This window comes from Petaurus breviceps, unplaced genomic scaffold (genome assembly GCF_028583685.1).
Source record: "Petaurus breviceps papuanus isolate PSGF00001 unplaced genomic scaffold, PetGlider_PUasm1.0 90700, whole genome shotgun sequence".
NCBI classification, from domain to species: Eukaryota; Metazoa; Chordata; class Mammalia; order Diprotodontia; family Petauridae; genus Petaurus; species Petaurus breviceps.
Window position 1 is genome coordinate 4,776,517 of NW_027187315.1, and position 19,987 is coordinate 4,796,503.

At 38.1% G+C, this 19,987-nt stretch overlaps 1 protein-coding gene across 4 annotated transcripts in view; it reads left to right on the top strand.

Moving 5' to 3' along the window:
- The window catches only part of USP9X (ubiquitin specific peptidase 9 X-linked), a 269,058-nt gene that overhangs the window by 239,448 nt on the left and 9,623 nt on the right, over positions 1–19,987 (top strand). For all 4 annotated transcript variants that reach the window (XM_069065713.1, XM_069065714.1, XM_069065710.1 and 1 more), the window contains 7 exons: positions 1,974–2,727; positions 3,621–3,744; positions 4,937–5,162; positions 9,036–9,165; positions 16,547–16,732; positions 17,307–17,527; positions 17,616–17,704. In XM_069065713.1, coding sequence (XP_068921814.1) covers positions 1,974–2,727; positions 3,621–3,744; positions 4,937–5,162; positions 9,036–9,165; positions 16,547–16,732; positions 17,307–17,527; positions 17,616–17,704 — 1,730 coding nt within the window. The remainder of the gene's footprint in view (positions 1–1,973; positions 2,728–3,620; positions 3,745–4,936; positions 5,163–9,035; positions 9,166–16,546; positions 16,733–17,306; positions 17,528–17,615; positions 17,705–19,987) is intronic.

A 19,987-nucleotide genomic window follows, 5' to 3' on the forward strand; every position in this document is an offset into this window, starting at 1 on the left:
CAGTCTTTTTTTCATATAGTTCATTTTAATTAGACATATCCTATATCAGAACATACCTGTTTCTTTGAAAATCTTTTTTTCCTCTTTTTTATTCCCTACCTTGTTTCATAACAATGGCCAAGATAACCAAAATATTGTCATGGGAAAGAGGATGATAGAAATGAAGAAATAACCACTGAGGCCTGGTTAAGAAGCTCCAATAACAATCTAGATGTCACTTTCCCTTACTAATACTTGAGGAATACAGAATATTTCCAATGTAGTCTGCTTCCTTAAGTCCCTGCTAGATTGGTATAAGATTATAGATTTAGAATTGAAGGGACCCTAGAAGTCATCTAGTCCAACTGCCTCATTTTACAGATGAGTTAAGAGGCTCAGAGGTTAGGTGACTTGCCTAAGGTTAGAAAAGAGTCAAGGTAGGATTTGATTTATAGATCCTCTGGTTCTAAATCCTTTGCTCTTTCCACTGGCATGTTACTGCTGCTCTGGAGTTCTTCAGGGCTACTAATTGCTTTAAGTAGAACTTGGTCCAGGACTCCAGTTAAATCCCTAAGAGTTCTTTGTGGATCAGAGCAGATTTATGTTTTTGGTCCCTCTTTGTTATTTGGTCCCACTTTGTTATTCAGTCTGGTGAATCTGGCTTTTAGGCACTGCCAGCTAACTAATTATGTATCCTTTCTGTCTACTTTCAAATAAGTTTTGTCCAGTGGCTAATATTAGATTTAAAAACTGTTATATACGGGCGGCTAGGTGGCACAGTGGAGTCAGGAGCACCTGAGTTTGGATCCAGCCTCAGACACTAACACACACACACACACACACACACACACACACACACACACACACACACACACACACACACAGCTAGCCATGTGACCTTGGGCAAGTTACTTAACCCAAATTGTCCTCCAAAAAGCAAAAAAAAAAAGTTATAAAGCATTTAATTTTATAGAATGCTTGTTTTTTGACTCTGGGATTTTTTTTTTTTTTAATTTTAAGATCATGAACCAGACATGGTCGTAAACACCTGATTACTTGAGCTCAGCAGTTCTGAGCAGCTGTAAGGATATAAAGTTAAGCTGATTTGGGTGTCCTCACCAAATTCAGCACCAGAATGGAGAGCCCCCACCAGAATCAGAGGGAGTAGGCTGACTAGAGGGGCAAACTGCTCCATCTCCATCAGCAGTAGGATTGGGTCCATAGTGCCATTGAACTTTCACTCTAGGCACGATAGGGAGGAACCGTCAAGGAGGAAGGGGGTTGAGGTTGAGACACTTAACAGTGTGGTATGATAGGAGTATTAGACTTAGAATCAGAAGACCTTTATTCCAGTTCTGACACTTAGCTAGGTGAATAATTTAGGTCAAGTCCTTCAATCTCTCTGATTCACAGTTTGCTCATCTCTAAAATCAGCTTAATATTTGCCATACTAAAGAGGGTTATCATGATACTTAGATGAAATGTTATGAAAGCATTTGGTAAACTAAAGAATTATAGGCATTCTCAAAAGTATTAATGCAATTTTAAGATAATAAAAACTTTATTATTGGGGTAGCTAGATGGCTAGAGCACTGGCCCTGGAGTCAGGAGGATCTGAGTTCAAATCCAGCCTCAATCACTTAACACAAAAACTAGCCATGTGACCTTGGGCAAGTCACTTAACCCCAATTTGCCCTCCAAAAAGCAAAAACAAGAAATAAAAAAAAACTTTATTATTACTAAGATTTGAGGTGTGCCATTTATACAAATGAAAGTCATCCTGTCATTAGACATATGTACAAATAACTAGGCTCATGTACCATATTCAGAGGTGTAGTTAATTTGTAAAACTGAATTAGCAATGTCCAGCAGTACTAATTTATAATCTATACATTCATTAGTAAACTCCTACAACTCTTTTCATGATCTTTTTATGGTTTAGTTTTGTCCTCTTTGCACTCTAAGAAAATATTCAATATCTCTTCTATTTTTAGGTTGATACAGTAAAGCGCCTTCTAATTAAGAAATTGCCCCCAGTTCTTGCCATTCAGCTAAAACGATTCGACTATGACTGGGAAAGGGAATGTGCAATCAAGTTCAATGATTACTTTGAATTTCCACGGGAGTTGGACATGGAACCTTACACAGTGGCAGGTGTTGCAAAGCTGGAAGGGGATGATGTAAACCCTGAAAATCAGCTGATACAACAAAATGAACAGTCAGAAAATGAGCCAACTGGAAGCACAAAGTATAGACTGGTGGGTGTTCTTGTACACAGTGGTCAAGCAAGTGGGGGACATTATTATTCTTACATCATCCAGAGGAATGGTGGAGATGGTGAGAAAAATCGCTGGTATAAATTTGATGATGGAGATGTGACAGAATGTAAAATGGATGATGATGAAGAAATGAAAAACCAATGTTTTGGTGGAGAGTACATGGGTGAAGTGTTTGATCATATGATGAAGCGCATGTCATACAGGCGCCAGAAGAGGTGGTGGAATGCTTACATTCTTTTTTATGAACGTATGGACACGATAGACAAGGACAGTGAGCTAATAAAATATATTTCAGAGCTGGTTGTCACCACAAAACCCCACCAGATTAAAATGCCATCAGCCATTGAAAGAAGTGTACGGAAGCAGAATGTACAGTTCATGCATAACCGTATGCAATACAGTTTGGAATATTTCCAGTTTGTAAAAAAACTTCTGACTTGTAACAGTGTCTACTTAAACCCTCCTCCAGGTATGTACCTGCAATTTAGCTTGATGCTACAAAGAAGATTTGTTATTAGTCTTGTGAGCCATTAATCTGCTAATAGTTTTATAAAGTTAACTTTTTTCCTGCCATTTCTTTCCTTTAAGCAGTTCTAACTAGATTTTATATTTTCACTTTTGTGCAGTTTGTAAATTTGAGAGGATTTATACATCACAGTGGGTTATTTTTTAGAAGAAAGATTTATATACAGTAATCATTGCTGTTTTCTGACTACATACATACTACATTAAAGTCTATAGTGTCTCATCCTAAGGTAGACATAATCCTTGATTTTTGAAGGGTATTCATGTAAATCTCAGCTTCTGTCAAGCAGGTTAATACTTCAAGTTCACACCATCATTTGATTCTGTACACGTTTGTCATTTCAAACGAATTCATCAAAAAATTAAGCAAAGTGCAGTGCTAGAGATAAAAAGACATTTAAAAAATCATATCCCATGTTTTCAAGGAGCTTACAATTTTGAAGGGTCTAGCTAAATGAAGAGTCTCATCATCAGGAGTTTGGCACCAACTGACGTATATTTTGTTCAGTATTTTGGTTGCCATTTGAATAGCCTCTATCTACAAAAGTATGAAATGCTTGTGGATTATATTGTTTGAGGTTCTCTCCCTCCTTGATAAAATCATGAAAATACGATACTGGAAAATATTGGAGTGCCTTTTAAAATTTATCAATTTGGTTATGACATCATTCCATATATTCATATGGAATAATGATTCACATCATTATGTGAATGCTTTTGTATAGCATTACCTATTAGATATGAATGATCAGAAAAAGGTAAGGTTTATGTCAATTAGCACCATTTTTTTCCTTCTGATAAAGATGTTTGATCTTTATATGTAATTTTTCTTCATAGGGCAAGATCATCTGTTGCCTGAAGCAGAAGAAATTACTATGATTAGTATTCAGCTTGCTGCTAGATTCCTTTTCACCACAGGATTTCACACAAAAAAAATAGTCCGTGGCCCTGCCAGTGACTGGTATATTGCTTTAAATTTTCATACTGTCTTAATACATAGTGTCATTTCTTTTGTGTACTATGCTAGTCTCTTCTGATCATGAAAATCTGAATACAATTATGAATCATTCACACTTTTTTCCAAAGCCCTTGTACAGAAGAGTAGCAATGGAAAGAAAAAAGTTCTACTCAAAAATTGAGGTTTGTAAACTATCTGCAATAGTGCAGAAGTGAGGGATGCATTAATGACATTTTCCTACAGCTGTTAAGGAGTTATTTTAACTTTGAAAGCATTCACATTCCTTATATTCATAATAACTTTATGTCATTTAGATGAGAAAAAAAATGAAATTTTTAGTTTCAAACTTCTTAAAATGGAGTTATTTGTTGATAAATTATAAAAGGAAAGGGATAGAATTATATGTAAGGAAAAGTATATTAAGCTTTCTAATTATAATAGTGCCTACACTATTTTTCGTGTGTGTGTGTGTGTGTGTGTGTGTGTGTGTGTGTGTGTGTATGTATGTTTTCAGGGACTTTCAGTGTGATAAGACAGATGTAGAGTGATTATATTAACTAGATGACTGTGTTGTTGTTTAATCATGCCTGACTCTCCATGACCCCCATTTGGGGTTGTCTTGGAAGAGATACTGGAGTGGTTTGACATTTCCTTCTCCAGCTCATTTTACAAATGAGGAAACTGAGGCAAACAGGATTATGTGACTTGCCCATGGTCATGCAGTTAGTATCTGAAGCCAGATTTTAACTCAGGAAAATGAGTTTTTCTGACTCCAGGCACAGCACTCTGTACATGTACTACCTAACTCTCCAGATGACTAAAAGGCATCCTTATCGGTTTGTAGTTGGGATACTATTTTTGCAGAGTCATTATAGCTAGAAGGGATCTTTTATCACTTTAAGCCATATATGTCCCTATGAGTCTACCCTAATTAATGATTTTTAGTCATCATATTGATAAATTTATAATGGAATTAACCAGTGTAAAATAACTCATTCCTCAGGAACTTCTAATGGGAACAGCTTGAACAGCTTTGTTTTTATTCAGTAGTGCATTTACATAAACCAAGAATGGAAGAATATTGAGATTTATTTTATTTGTTTGAACAGCAAAATGTCACATCTTTAAAAATCAAAGAATGAAATTATTAACTTTACTTTTTGTTGTTACTAATTATTTTCTTCTACAATTTCAGGTATGATGCGTTGTGTATTCTTCTCCGTCACAGCAAGAATGTACGCTTTTGGTTTGCACATAATGTCCTCTTTAATGTTTCAAATCGCTTTTCTGAGTACCTTCTGGAATGCCCCAGTGCAGAAGTACGGGGTGCATTTGCAAAACTTATAGTATTTATTGCACATTTTTCATTGCAAGATGGGCCATGTCCTTCACCTTTTGCTTCTCCTGGACCTTCTAGTCAGGTAACTATATAGCTTTCTTTTTACATGACTACTTCAGTCAGTCTGGGGGATTGATTGGGGATACAAAAAGACACAAAAGACAGTCCTCGCCCTTAAGAAACTTATAATCTAATGGGGGAGACAACATGCAAACAAATATATGCAAAGCAAACTATACAAGATAAAGAGGAAATGATTAAGAGAGGGAAAGCACTGGAATTGAGAGGGATTTGAGAAGTCTTCCTGGAGAAGGTAGGATTTTAGTTGCTACTTGGAAGCCAGAGGGGTTGGTTGCTAGTCATTGGAGAAAGGAAAGCATTCCAGGTATGAGGGAGAGCCAGAAAGTATGTTCCCAGCCAAGAGATGGATTATCTTCTCTGTTAAACAGTCAGAAGGCCAGTGGTTGGAAGGATACATATCAGAGAGTAAGGTGTAAGAAGATTAGAAAGGTAGGAGAGGGCTGGCTTATGAAGGACTTTGAAGGCCAAACTGAGTGTAGTTAGTATTTGATCCTGAAGGCAGTAGGGAGCCATTGGAGTTTATTGATTAGGACAGTGACATGATCAAACCTGTGCTTTAGGAAAATTATTTTAGTGGCAAACTGGAAGGTGGTTTGGAGAGGGGAGGAAGGCACCAGCAGCCTATTAAAATAATCCGGGCATTGAGGTGATGAAGGCCTGCACTAGAGTAAGTGGTGGCCATATCATAACAGATGTTGCAAAAATGAAATCAGCAGGCTTTGGCCTTGGATATGGAAGATGAGAGATGGTCAGAAATCCAGGGTGACTCCTAGGTTGTGACCCTGAGAGACTAGGACAATGGTATTGCCCTTCACAGTTATAGGGGTCTGGGAGACTTGAGAATTATCAGCATAGAGATGGTAATTAAATCCATGGGAGCTGATGAGATCACCAAGTGGAATAATATAAGGGAAGAAGGGAAGGGGACCCACGACCAGAACTTTTAGAGACACCTATAAAAGGGCATGATTTGGAGGAAGATCTAATAAAAGAGACAGAGAAAGAATAGTCAGATAGGTAGGAGGAAAACCAGGAGAGAATGGTGTCCTGAAAACCTAGAGAAGACAGCATCAAGGAGGTGAGAATGATTAGCAGTGTTAAAGGCTTCAGTGAGATCAAGGAGAATAAAGAATAAGAGAAGGCCATTGGACTTTGAAACTAAGAGATAATTAGTAACTTCAGAGAGAGTAATTTTGGTGGAATGAGAAAATCAAAAACCAGATTGTAGGGGGTTAAGAAGAGAGAGGAAAGTGGAGGCACCCATTGTACACAACCTTTTGGAAGTATTAAACTACAAAGGGTAGAAGAAATATATAGAAAGATAGCAGGGATGGAAAAATCAAGTGAGATTTTTCAGGATAGAAGAGACATGGTTACGTGTCTAGGCAGTAGGAAAGGAGTCAGTAGAAAGGGAAAGATTGGGGAAAAGTGAGAAAATAGGGATGATAGAGAGGAGATAGGTTGAAATTGGATCACTTGAGCAAGTTAAGAGGGATTGGCTTTGGTAAAGGAATGAGAAAGGGGTGAAGAAGGAGTGAGTAGCAGAAGGCACCTGAAATATGAGATGAGGAAGAGAGGGGAGAAGAGAGAGCTCATGGTAAATGATCTTAGTCTTTTTCTGTAAAATCTGTGGCTAGAATCTCAGCTGAGAGTTGGGTGAAGAAGGGCAATAGAAGATGTCAGGAAGGATGAAAAAGTTTGGAAGAGCCACTGAGGAGATTGGATAATGAGTTGATAAGGGAGGTGGAGTAGGATTGCCTGGCAGCAGTGAGGTACCAGTTGAGGTTATGTCACAAAAATTTGTGGTGGACATAGAACAGTTGCATGATTTTCTACATCTTCATTTAGCAGCACAGCAGATACATAGAAGTGAAGGTGATGAATGGTGAAAGTGATCCAAGACTGAGACCTGTTTAATCAGTGATATGATAAGGTGGGTGGGAATTCAAGAGAGCAGGACAGTGTAGAGTTGAATTGGTTCCCCAAGGGGTTAAGATGAGGAGAGACTGGTTAGTACAAGGCAAAGTGGCCTGGGATACAATTGAGAGGTCATGGCGCTGACAACAAGTGGGTTTTTTGTAAGGGAAGACAGGAGAGGTGAAAACCCAATAGACTATAGGGATTTCAGAATTCTTGCACATAGTACATTTGTGTGTGATGACAAGATTAGGAGTGTGACTGTCTTTGTGTGTGCCTAAGGCAGGATGGAGGAAGGTGAATAGGTTGAGGAACTTAGTGGTTTGACTTCATATTTTTACACCACTCCATTTTATATACTCCATATTCTACCCTTACTAATTTACTCATTGCCTAATACTATCCTGCCCTCTCCTGTGTATTTATAATATGTACATACTTCTGTGTATATATTACCCCATGCCCAGAATAGACTTAATCTACATTTCTTACTATTGAAATCATTATCTTTTCTCAACACCCACCTTTGCTACTACTTCTTAACTGAAGAATCCTCTGGATGTGATACACCCTTCCTCAAATGTACTAATCATAGTCTGATTCATAACATAATTATCCTGGGTGATAAACTGTGCATATAGGAACTGTCAGATATGTTTATATTTCCAGCACTTAGTATGTATTTAATGTTTGTTGAGTTATTCTCGAATTGCCAGAAAATTAAACAACCTCTTATCAAGGGTAGTTAATAAAAGACACACTTAAATTTGACTTATTTATCTAATTGAAATTTGCCTTCTGTACCTGAGAGAGCCTCTGGATCATAATTCTTTGTAATGAATTAATGACTTCTTACTAGATTTCAATTTCCAGTTTGTCCTCACTGTCAAAGAGGTAGCACATTGTTGTAGGAAGAGAGATTGACCTTGAGTTGGACTCTACTAAAGACTTAACTCCATATACCACTACCTACTGGAAAATAGTTGATTTCTCCCTAGCAATTTGTGCTCATTCCCCTCAAATTATTTTGTAATTACAGCTAAGTGGGAAGTGACTAGATCAAGCTCTAAGCCTGGAATCAGGAAGACCTGAGTTGAAATCTAGCCTAAAACATTTAACAGCTATGTGACCCTGCACAAGTCACTTTACCCTCTCTTTGCCTCAGTTTCCTTATCTATAAAATAATAGTACCTACCTCCTAAGGTTGTTGTGAGCATAAAATGAGATAATGTTTGTAATGTGCTTACCATGCCTGGCACATAGTAGTTGCTATATTGTTGTGAGCTATTATTATTATCATCTTTTTACTTGTTTGTCCTCCAGTAATACGTAAGCTCCATAATGACCAAAACTAGTTTTCTTTTTTCTTTTACTTTCCCTATCGCCTAACCCGGTACCAAATATGTAGTAAATGGAACTGAATTCTGATTTTGGCACTTCGTTAGCTATATGACCATGAAAAAGTCACTTGAGAAAGTTGTTTACATTTCTTGTACAGATAATCTTTAATACTATCTATCTCGTCATGTTGTGAGGAAAGTGCTTTGTAAACTTTAAAGTATATAACAATGTGAGGTATTAGTATTATTATCACTGCAATGAGACTTTAAATTCTTTGGAAACAGACTTTAAAGGCAAGGCTTAAATTTTTTTTTCCTTTAGTTTGAGAAATTTTCATTTTTAGTGTCCAAGTTAAGTGCTGAAGATCTCTGGAGCAGAATAAGGATTTTGTTAAAAAAATCTTTTTTTATACCACAGCACTTACAAATCATTAGCTATTAAATTCATCCCCCATTAAATGCATTCCCTGCCACTTTTATAAAAGAAGGAAAATTAAAGAAACTTCTGTCTTTTCAGAACAGGACTTTGGGATTTATTTTTGTGCATTATAACATTTGATTTCTAGAGTGTCTTGATTCTAACTTTATTTTACAGCTGATCATCTTTTTTCAAACAGGCATATGATAATTTAAGCTTGAGTGATCACTTGTTGAGAGCAGTACTAAATCTCCTCAGAAGAGAAGTTTCAGAGCATGGGCGTCATTTGCAGCAGTATTTCAATCTGTTTGTAATGTATGCCAACCTAGGTAAGAACTTTGTGTATGTCAAAACTTCTCTTCTTACTCAGTTTGACAATGACTGAAAAAGTTGTTACAAAGTTGAACTTTCTTAATAAATGTTACTCATCAACTAGTATGAAAAATTAGATTTCAAAAAAACTCCATAGCATTCTTTGCATTATCAGAAAGTTTGATTTGTTTGATTTACTGTAAAGATTTTTGAAGTTGCATGCTTCCTTAAAATATTTAGTGTGAAATTTACATGTTAGTTTTTATACACCCAAAGTAAGGTGCATTCCCCTCCCCCCCAGTACAATTATGTATGAGGAGGCATTATCTAACTCAGCAGTGTGACCCTGGACAAGTCACCTAACTTCTGGATGCCCTCCACAGCTCTCTAAGGTTAATAAATTGCTGAGCAGGTGCTGATCGGCATTGGTAGATGGAGTTTTCTCTGCCAATGAAATTATTTTTGGTCCAAGAGAGGGAGAATGAATTTAACATTATTAAATTGAAAGAAAAATTTAACATTACCTGGATACCGGATTTTAGAATGAAGAAGTCCAAACAAAGGTGAATACTGCAAATATTGGGGTTTTTTCCCATTTTAAGTATATGAAATTAATGAATGTGCATATTTGCAATTAAAATATAAAATTTTAAGTTCCTATTTGTCCAGTACTTCAAGTCACTGTTAAGAGCTTTATCACTAGAAAAGAGCAACTAAAAATAATCATTGAATCAGATATGAGTGTATTATCATCCTGACTTGGTTATTTTACTGTGCTTTTAGTGAAGTATTATTTGCTTTAAGTTTTTAGAGGAACCTTTATATTGGTTTGATATAAAAAACACCATTCAAAAAATTGATTCACTAACACAAATGTTAATACAGAGTACCTGAGTCAGGTTCTAGGAAATAAAAAAATTTTTAAAAGACCTACCTTCCCTACCTTCAAGAAGCTTATAATTTAGGACACAAATACAGATAACTATAATATACACTTCTATAAGTACATTTGACACTTGCAGAATAAAGTGCTGTGTAAGACCTGAAGAGAAAATGTTGTCGTTGGGGAATGAAATGTGTCAGTTAAATCCACATCGGATAGATGACATTTGTGATGGCTTTAAATAATGGGTAGAGATTCAGCAGATAGGGGAGGAATGGCAGGGTTACTCTCCAGTCACAGAGAACAAAGTCAAAGAAGACTTAGAAGTAGGAAAGTACAAGGCATGTTTGGGGGTCTGAAGAGTGGTCCAGTCAAATCAACAAGCATTTATTAAGTACCTACTATCTGCCAGGGACTGTACTAAGCACTAAGAATACAAAGAAAGGCAAAAATAGTCCCTGCACCCAAGGACCTCAAACTAGATAGAAAATAATTTGGAGATGATTTCAAAGGAAGGCACTAGGACTAAGGGAAACAGAAGGTGGGATTTTAGCAAAGACTTGAAGGAAGGCAGGAGGTAGAGGTAAGGAAAGAAAGAATTCCGAACATGGGGTACAGCCAGTGAAAATGCCCGATTGTGAAGTGTGGTGTCCTATGCAAGAATGCCAGTAGTACTGGATCACAGTATGTGGAGGGGGAGTAGCATGTAAGAAGACTGGAAAGGTAAGAGAGGTCCAAGGCTCTGAACACCAAACAGATTTTATATTTGATTGTTGAGGTGACAGCGAGCCACTGAAGTTTTATTAAATTGCAAGTTAGGGTCACATTGTCAGACCTGCTCTTGAGGAAAAACACCTTGGCAGCTGAATGAAGGATTAATTATAGTAAGGAGAGACTTGAGGCAGGTAGACCCATTAGCAAGCTATTTGCTGTAGTCCTAAGTTTGAGGTGATGAAGGTTCACACTAGGTAACAGATTCATCAGAGGAGACAAGGGAGTCTATAAGAGAGATGTTGCAAGATTAGAATCGACAAGACTACAACTGATTGAATATGGAAATTGAGAGAGTACAGCATAGGGGATGACACCCAAGTTGGGGCAAGGGCCTCCTCTTGTTTTGTGTCAGGGTTGAAAAGGGAGATTAAATTGGCCAGGGCAGGGGGTCCAAAAGTCCTTTGTGTATTGTTCACCAATTTGGCTGCCTAAGGACGGTGCAGGGAAATGGGTGACCTAATCAGAGGAAGTGGTACAGGAGCCACCAGTGAGGAAGAAGGCTGTATTTCACAAGACCTTTGGTGGCTACTGCATTGGCAGGCTTGACTGGCACATCACTGCCATATCCTGACTCTAGGTTTACAGTGTGGCCATGTCTCTTGTCCTGAAATAAGGGGAACAAATTATTATAATTTGCCAATTGGAGAGAGGCTAGTAATCATGTAGGATTGTAGCATTACATTCTTTCAGAATTCCAGTTGGCATAATGAACCCTCTTAAACAGAATTAGCTGCTCATATGGTTCAGTGTCTTTCAGAATATGGCATTATGTCCTTCACCTTGTTAAATTGTTAGTGGACCCATGCATTAAGCTTCCTTTTCTTTTCAAAGCATCAGCCTGGTTATCCAGTTCAGCAGAGGGCATATGGTGTTTGTAATGAACGTTGATATGTCCAACAACAATCAAGGGTCATCATCAAAATTCCTTTATGGTCTTTAGTTCTGTTCTTTCCAGATTTTTTGACCAAGCTCATGGCTACCACTCACCAGTCAATGTAGATGTTATCCACCCTATATCTCAAGGCTCTCTCAAACCACTAGTCTAATGTCTTGCACTAGTCTGATGTCCTATGGGGAATACTTAATGGGATCCCCATTCCCCAGGGTATATTACCTCATGAGGTATCTCCTCATTATCATATAAATAGCCACAGCAACCAGTTGGCAGTGCCTTTCTTATAGTGGGCAGAATCATTGTTGAACTTGGTAAACCATCATTCCTCAGGGTCTAGATCCTCATAGGTAGCCACCCACTGAGCAAGTGGAAGAAGCAGAATGTTGGGTCTTGAACCAGAAGGCCTCTGATTCTGGAAGAGTCACAACTAAAGGTTACTAACTCCTGAGGAACTTGGGCAAGTATGATTTTGATTTTGCCATTTTCATATAACAGTCTTCATATAATAACTCTTCTCATGCTTATCCATCTTGTTAGAGAAACAGTATTATATCACCCAACCCATAATAGGCAATCATGGACAAAGGATAATTGTATGACCTTGTGTCATTGCTTCAATAGTAGCTAAGAGTTAGTATCAGGTATGTAGCTGTTTTTCAAAAGCTTTATATCGAGTGGCAACTTTGGAGAGCTTATGGTTACAAAAGTCTAGCAGGCATCTGGTCTGACCATCTCTGTGTTCCGCTCAGAGTGGTCTTTATGGGCAGAGATTTCTAAAAACATAGACCCCCACAGGGTCATAAGAGTACACAGGAAAAGACTGCTGAATGACCCATTCTAGATCTTCTATGGCTTTTGTCTATTTGGAAGCCCACTTGAAAGAGGCAGACTTAGAGTTGGCTCAGTAAATGTGGGGCATCAGGATACACAAGTAAGTAATGTGGATTCCTCCAAAACTGAGAGTCTGATAAACCTTTGAATTTCCTTTTTATTTTGTGGGAAAGAGTGAATCAGTAGCATATTCCAGATCTGGAATGGGGAACCTGCAGCCTCGAGGCCACGTGGGGTCCTCTGGGTCCTCAAGTGCAACCCTTTGACTAAATCCAAACTTCACAGAATAAATCCCTTTAATAAAAGGGTTTCTTCTATGAAATTTGGATTCAATCAGAAGACTGTTCCTGAGGACCTAGAAGGCCACATATGGCCTTGAGGCTGCAGGTTTCCCCTCTTCCAGAGTGTGGCCAGAACCATTTGGGTTTTCCCCATCCACAGTATCCCCCAAATTTGACTGAGTGACCTTGCATGTTCTTTGTTCTTCACAGGCCACTGTTCCATCTAGGATTTTATCCACCATGGCCTTGTATAGTCCAATAAGTTTCATTATCAGCGTACTTTTTACTTTATGAGTGTATTACAGTACTTCAGGACTCTCAGGAAGAGAAACCTTTTTCAGGTCTCTTTTCACCAGATTATGACAATATAAATGAAAGTTCAGATATCCCTGGGGAAGAACAGTGAAAATAGACTGTACTCCTTCCTAGGTGAAAGTGAACTGCTCCTGAACACAGCCACAACAATGGCAAGGAGGGGAGGAAAGATCAGCAAAGTCATTAACCCCTATATCATTTACCCGGGACCTGGACTACCTGTTCTACCACATTAATGAAGTCAGGAAGAACTATAAAAATAAATGTGACAACTTGGTTCAGCTCCCTGTAGTCTGCTGAAAGCCACCAGTTGCCATACACCTTTCTCTGAGCCACATTAGGTTGTTCCAAGTATAGCAAAATATTCTGGCTTCCTCCATCTTCTTCCCTAAAAAGAAAATAGATTTCAACACTCCCAGGTCCTAATATTGTTTGTTACTAGCTGCATACGGCTTGAGCAGCTCCCAAGAGTTTCCATTTGGTCCTACCCATAATAATGGACATAAAAGTTGCCCAAAAGGACCACCACAAGCACTGACTACCTGGAGTTCATGTCTGTTTCCACAACATCCTTACTCTGATTCACTGCCACAGTTGTGACCCCTACAGAGGGTCTTCCACCTCATCCAAGATGATTTTTCTTCAGCAGTCTGCCTCCTGAAAAAAACACTGGATGATGGGGAGCAGTCCATTTCATCTGACCCTTGGGAGAGGTCCCCCGTTGTGATAGTGACCTGATTGTCAATGTCTACTAGACCCTTACATATTTGTGCCACCCCTGCCTCCTTTCCAGTCTTATATGACCTTCACTCCCTCCATTTTCTTATTGTTAGAATGACCTTGCCTCAGTAATGGACCAAGGGGACATCCCCAAATTCTGGATACAAGAGACATAGTTGGCTCAAAACTGCTTTGTTGGATTGGGCTTTAGGGGATGCCTTGGTTTAGGGCAGAAGGGCCCCCACACTATCCTGATTACTGATAATTTAGAAGTACCTTAGTATATCTTTATTGCCTCCTCTATAATAGTTGTTTCCTTATCAACCCCATGTGTCAGGAGCCCCACCTAAATGGGGAAACAATATCATCATTCACCTAGCCAGATGTGAGGACCTTTGCTTATTTGTCCTGATAGCCATGTTTGTCCAAATGACCACAGATATCCCAGTCTCCAGCACAAAAATTAGCAGTTAATCTGCCCATGCCAGTGAAGTGGTGTGAGGAGGTGCTCCCACAACTATACCCTGGCACCATTTGGGTGAAATTCTACTTAGAAAAAAAGATCTAGGGGCAGCTAGGTGGTGTAGTGAATAGAGCTGGAGTGAGGAGGACCTGAGTTCAAATCTGGCCTCAGACACTTAAGACTTACTAGCCATGTGACTTTGGGCAAGTCACTTAACCCCAATTGCCCTACCCCCCCCCCTCCAAAAAGCAAAAAAAAGATCTAATTACTCCAAATAGGTTGTTCATAAGTCATGTGGGATATAGGTTTGCAATAGAGAACCAGGCTATAAAACCCATCTATTTTAAGAATTTTACCTTCTCCCTTACAGTCCCCCATAGCAGAAACAGTATAGCAGAATCCCATCTTAGCTTCCTGACTAGAGAACAGTCCTCAACTGGAACTTCCAGCAGATTTAACTGACTTTGCAAAAAGTAAATTTTCTATGAGCTCCCCAAGCCATTGAAACAGCTTCAAAGAGGATATCGAATTGAGTCAATTGCACCATACCCTCAACACCCAATGTTACAGTGATTCATATGGTTATTTAAACTTACTCTGCAGCCTCCCCAGTTCCCTGTTAATAAAGGCCTGCCTCTCCCGTTACCCCTTTGTGAAGGAAATCATTCGGTGTAGTAAGATAAGCCTGAGGCTCTCATAACCTCCAGTGAGAGTTCCCCATTCTCATCCTCACTTCTACTCCCATTCTCTTTCCTTATTCTCCCAATTTCAGCAGAATTTAACATTTCCAGGAAAAACCTTTTGAGTTAGAGACCATATTTGGTGATTCATAAGAATAACTACTTTCATTTATGCTTTTACCAATCCCAGAAGCTCTATGTCTAGTTGTCAGATATTCCAGACTGATTTACTTTTATTTGCCTTAACTGGCAATCCAGCTTCTCTAGGACTATTAACAATAATTCAAAAATCCTTAATTTGCACTGGCTTTAACCTCCATGTCAGCCTCCCTTCATAATCTCAGAGCAAATTGCTTCAGGCCATTGGGGTCCCCCTTCTCTGTGCCTTTCAAAAGATCTCTTCTGTATGCCTCTTGTGATATATGTATAGCAAGGGCCATTACTACAAGAATGACACTGCTGTATCTGGCTATCCAGTCATCCCATTCTCTGCATCTGAGTCTCCCTTTACCCTTTTATCCACAGTGTGAGCCGTATTGTCATTTCAATCCAGGCCTCACTCAGACCTCGTAGTTCAATACAAATGAAATGTGATACCTTGACCATATAACAATTAACAAAAGAATATTTATTTGAAAACTCATCAAGGATATAGCATTGGTTTCAGGTAGATTCTTGACTCCTGATTACCATAGAGAGAGGTCTAGTCAGAAGGGTGTGGTGATTCTCACAAAAGTTAAATCCACAAGTTCGGGAAGCACTATCTCTTCAGTGGCTGCCACCTTTATGCCCTCAGATGACCAGGAAGTCAGTGACTTGAGCCTTAGTTTCTCATACCAATCAAGTATAAAGATAACTTCTTATCCTTTTAGGGAAAAACATGAGCCTTGCCTACATGGCTAGAACCCTTAGAAATACTGCTATTACTACCCCAAGATAAATGTCATGTTTATCGAGGCAGGTTAGTTCAATGACTGCATTCTAAGAGTCAAAAAACCTGGATTATAGTCCTGCCGCTGTTATTTATGGGTTGTATGACATTGAGCCAGTCACTCACTCCATTGCTTTTGTCCCCTTACATGTAAAATATTTTTGACTGCTCTGCTTAGCTCACAGGGTTTCTGTGAGTATCCAACAAGGTGATGTTGGCTTCAGTAAAATAATTTAGTCTGTTTGAAGATGCTAAGGAATGGACCTAGGTGTCTAGATGGTGTAGTGGAAAGATTCATCTTCCTGAGTTCAAAAAGGCCTCAAGACACCTAATAACTATGTGATCCTGGACAAGTCACTTAACCCTCGTTGACTCAGTTCCTCTATAAAATGAGCTGGAGAAGGAAATGGCAATCTATTCCAGTTTTTTTTGCCAAGAAAACCCCAGAAGGGGTCATGGAGAATTGGACATGACTGAAACAGTTTAACAACAAAGGAATGGACCTAGTTCATTAAAATTACAGCCAAGTTCTACTAAGTAAATATTTTTCTTACACCCCAGTCTTACCCAGTACCCTTCTGATTCTCTTACTCCCTCTCTCATGTGTTTTCCTCCTACTCTACAGGTATGGCAGAAAAAACACAGCTTTTGAAACTGAGCGTACCTGCCACATTTATGCTTGTTGCTTTGGATGAAGGACCAGGGCCACCCATCAAATATCAGTATGCCGAGCTAGGCAAATTATATACTGTAGTGTCACAGCTCATCCGTTGTTGCAATGTATCATCCCGGATGCAGTCTTCAATCAATGGTAAATTGTATTATTCTTAAAAATCATTTTAAGTATTTTATTTACCAAAATAGTGCTAATTTCCATAGTAAAAGTCCTTTATTTTTCTGAAGTTGACAGCTTGACTGGTGGCTGGTTTTGGAATTGTATTGGAATCGTTTTATTTACTTATCACCAGTACTTAAAGTCAGAGTTTACATTATTATTGAATTAAAAATAAATTTAAATATATGAAATGCATTTTATAAATACTGGTTTTGGTTGATCTGAAAAATGAATGATGTTACTTTTCTATAATCCTGGCAAACTCACCAACCAAATCTTTAACTTGTCTCCCACCTCACTGTGTTCCAGTTTCCAAGGTATAGCCAAAAATAATGATGCATACTCTTAGAGAGTGAAGCCATATCAGCTCAATAATTTTAATAAATAAATGTTACTTTTCCCACACTAGGGATAGGGACTGTGTTCGTGATTTAAGTTATGCTGGGTTTTTTTTTTCTGAAATAAGTTGTTTATTTTATCAATTAGCTTTGTTGTTCTCTCACCATGGAGAAAGTGGTAAATTTTTCATCATTTAACAATTCTGTTCTAGGTAATCCCCCTCTTTCCAACCCCTATGGTGATCCTAATTTATCTCAACCTATAATGGCGCTTCAGCAGAATGTGGCAGATATTTTGTTTGTGAGAACAAGTTATGTGAAGAAAATTATTGAAGACTGCAGTAACTCAGAGGAAACCATCAAATTGCTTCGTTTTTGTTGTTGGGAGAATCCTCAGTTCTCTTCTACAGTCCTCAGTGAACTACTTTGGCAGGTTAAAGAAAATATAACTTTTATATGTATCATCTTAATTGGTTACACTGTTAAACAGAAAAAATCACCACATCTTATTTTGTTTTAAGGTTGCCTATTCATATACCTATGAACTCCGACCATATTTGGATCTCCTTTTACAAATCTTATTAATTGAGGACTCCTGGCAGACACACAGGTTAGTACTTATCTTTCTCTCTTTACCATTGATAGGAATAATATCCCAGTTTTCAAAAAAGGCATGGCCAAATTCACTCTATTATTGAACAGATTTCCATCTTTTTCTTAAATTTTTCTGTTGAATGCTAAAAATTTTGTTAGTTTAATGATAAGAATTTTTTTTTCAAGAACTTTTTTGTTTATCATTTCTGATTTCATGTTACTCCAGTTTTCTTCTACTTCTTAAAAATATAAGGATGGATATTCTCTTACATTTATTTTGTTTAATTGGGAAATTAACAACTTTTTGATAGTTATTTGATGTTCAGTTCTACATTTACTAAACATGCAAAGATAAAACAGTACTTAATTGGAGTAAAATATGTACTAAGTGCTATAAAGTTAGGCAACAGGAATAGTGAAGAATCAGAAGGCATTGAGACACATTAAAAATATCATCAAATTCTGTCAGGGTTATATTATAGCAGTCATGAAATTAACCATTTACTAATCCCCATATAGATACATAGAAATATCACCTCGGTACCTGAATGCTTCGTTGTTTGGTTCCATAAGTTGGAATATACAAAGCATGGTCATAGAACATCTTCCTAAATTCATATTCGTGGACTTAAAGTTTAAGTTGATAATGCCAGGTGTCAGCCTGGCAGGTGGAGTGAGTTTAGGGTCCCGAGAGGCATTAAAGGGTCCGGCACACCGAAGAATTAATGCTTCCGTTTTCTTACTTTTCATAGGGATCTACTATGTCATAAAATTATTGATTCTTTGGAATATGTATTGTGGTATTTTCTAATAATGTTGAATGTTGTATTTAATTTATTTTATAAAATAGTTTTAAGTATAATAGGATTAGCCTCTTGACCAGTCCAACAAAAAAAGCAGAAATTTGAAAAGGACACACCTTTTATCAAATTTGGTAGTCCTTTTGAAAACTAAATGCAAAAAAAATAAGAAAACTGAACACTACATTGCTTCTGCTTGCTGGTTTGGTTTTTTGTCCTTCATTCTCAAAGAGGACCATGACATCAGGGAGGTGACTTGTATTTAAGTGAAGTGGAGCTGTTCCTCTGGAGCCATCTGGGTCCAGTGGCCAGATACAGATCAGAATAACTGGAGATGACTCAGAATTCAGTGGGGGACTTTGACCTTTAACTAATGATAATGACCAGGTTTGGTTCCAGTGGAGAGTTTAGAAAATACATCCATCATTGTAGAGGTGGGAGCCTGTATCTGTGGAACACTGCACATGCTGTCAGACAGAGATAGACCAAGTGTTGGTTAATTTGGCTGCACTACTTTTCTTTCTTTAAAGAATCTTTGTTAAAGGGAATGGGCTTGTGTATCAGCAATGCCATATTCACAATGCCTATAGAGATTACAAATATGCTGATATAATTATCCATCACAAAATACGTCAGGTTTGCCATTTGGGGAAATAAACTAGAAAATTTATTAAGATACCAAAAGACTGAATCCCAAAACCAGAAAGTGAAAGCCATCAGAGTAGTTATGACATTGGCACAGGTAGATAAAGTAGAAAGCACCCACATTCTCAAGCTTTTAAAACAGAACAGGCTACCTCAGGCAAAGGTCCTCCTCTCCCCACTCACAGCAACCACCCAGCGTCCGGGAAGCGCGCTCCCAGCAGCTCCAGCCCCTGGCAGTCCTCAGCAGGAGTCCTTAGCAGAAAGTCCTGCTCCCAGCAGCTCCGGCCCCTGGCAGTGCTCAGCAGGGGTCCTAACAAAAAAAAAAAAAAAAAAAAAAAAAAGGCAACCGCCGCCAACTGCCAACCGCAGGACCGTTAGCTCGGCTTTTCACTTTCTCTTGCTCTGCTATGTCAGCACGTCCATGGGGCATGGGAGATCTTTAAATCCCATAACCCTTACAGCTTGGTGGGTAGAACAAAGGGGAATGAGATATAATTCAGAACAAATATGATGTAAAAAAAAGGATAAAAAAATAAGATTTCTAGAAAATTAAATACTTAAATTAAAATTACTGCAATGTTTTGAATTGGGCATCCATTACTATAATTTATGAATGTTTTCAAATTGTCACAGAATTTACAATAACTAATTTATTGTATAGATCAGGTTCTACTGAACACCAATGTAATAAAAAAAATACTTGCTTTGTCATCAGGTCATCCACTTATTTTAAGCAGTACTCAATAAAAACTGCAGTACAAGGGGAGAAAATTGGACTTTCCTCTTTCCTTGGGGAATTGCAATAAATTTTGACTTTCGTTTTTCTCTTTGAGAAAAGCATATGCATTTTTCAT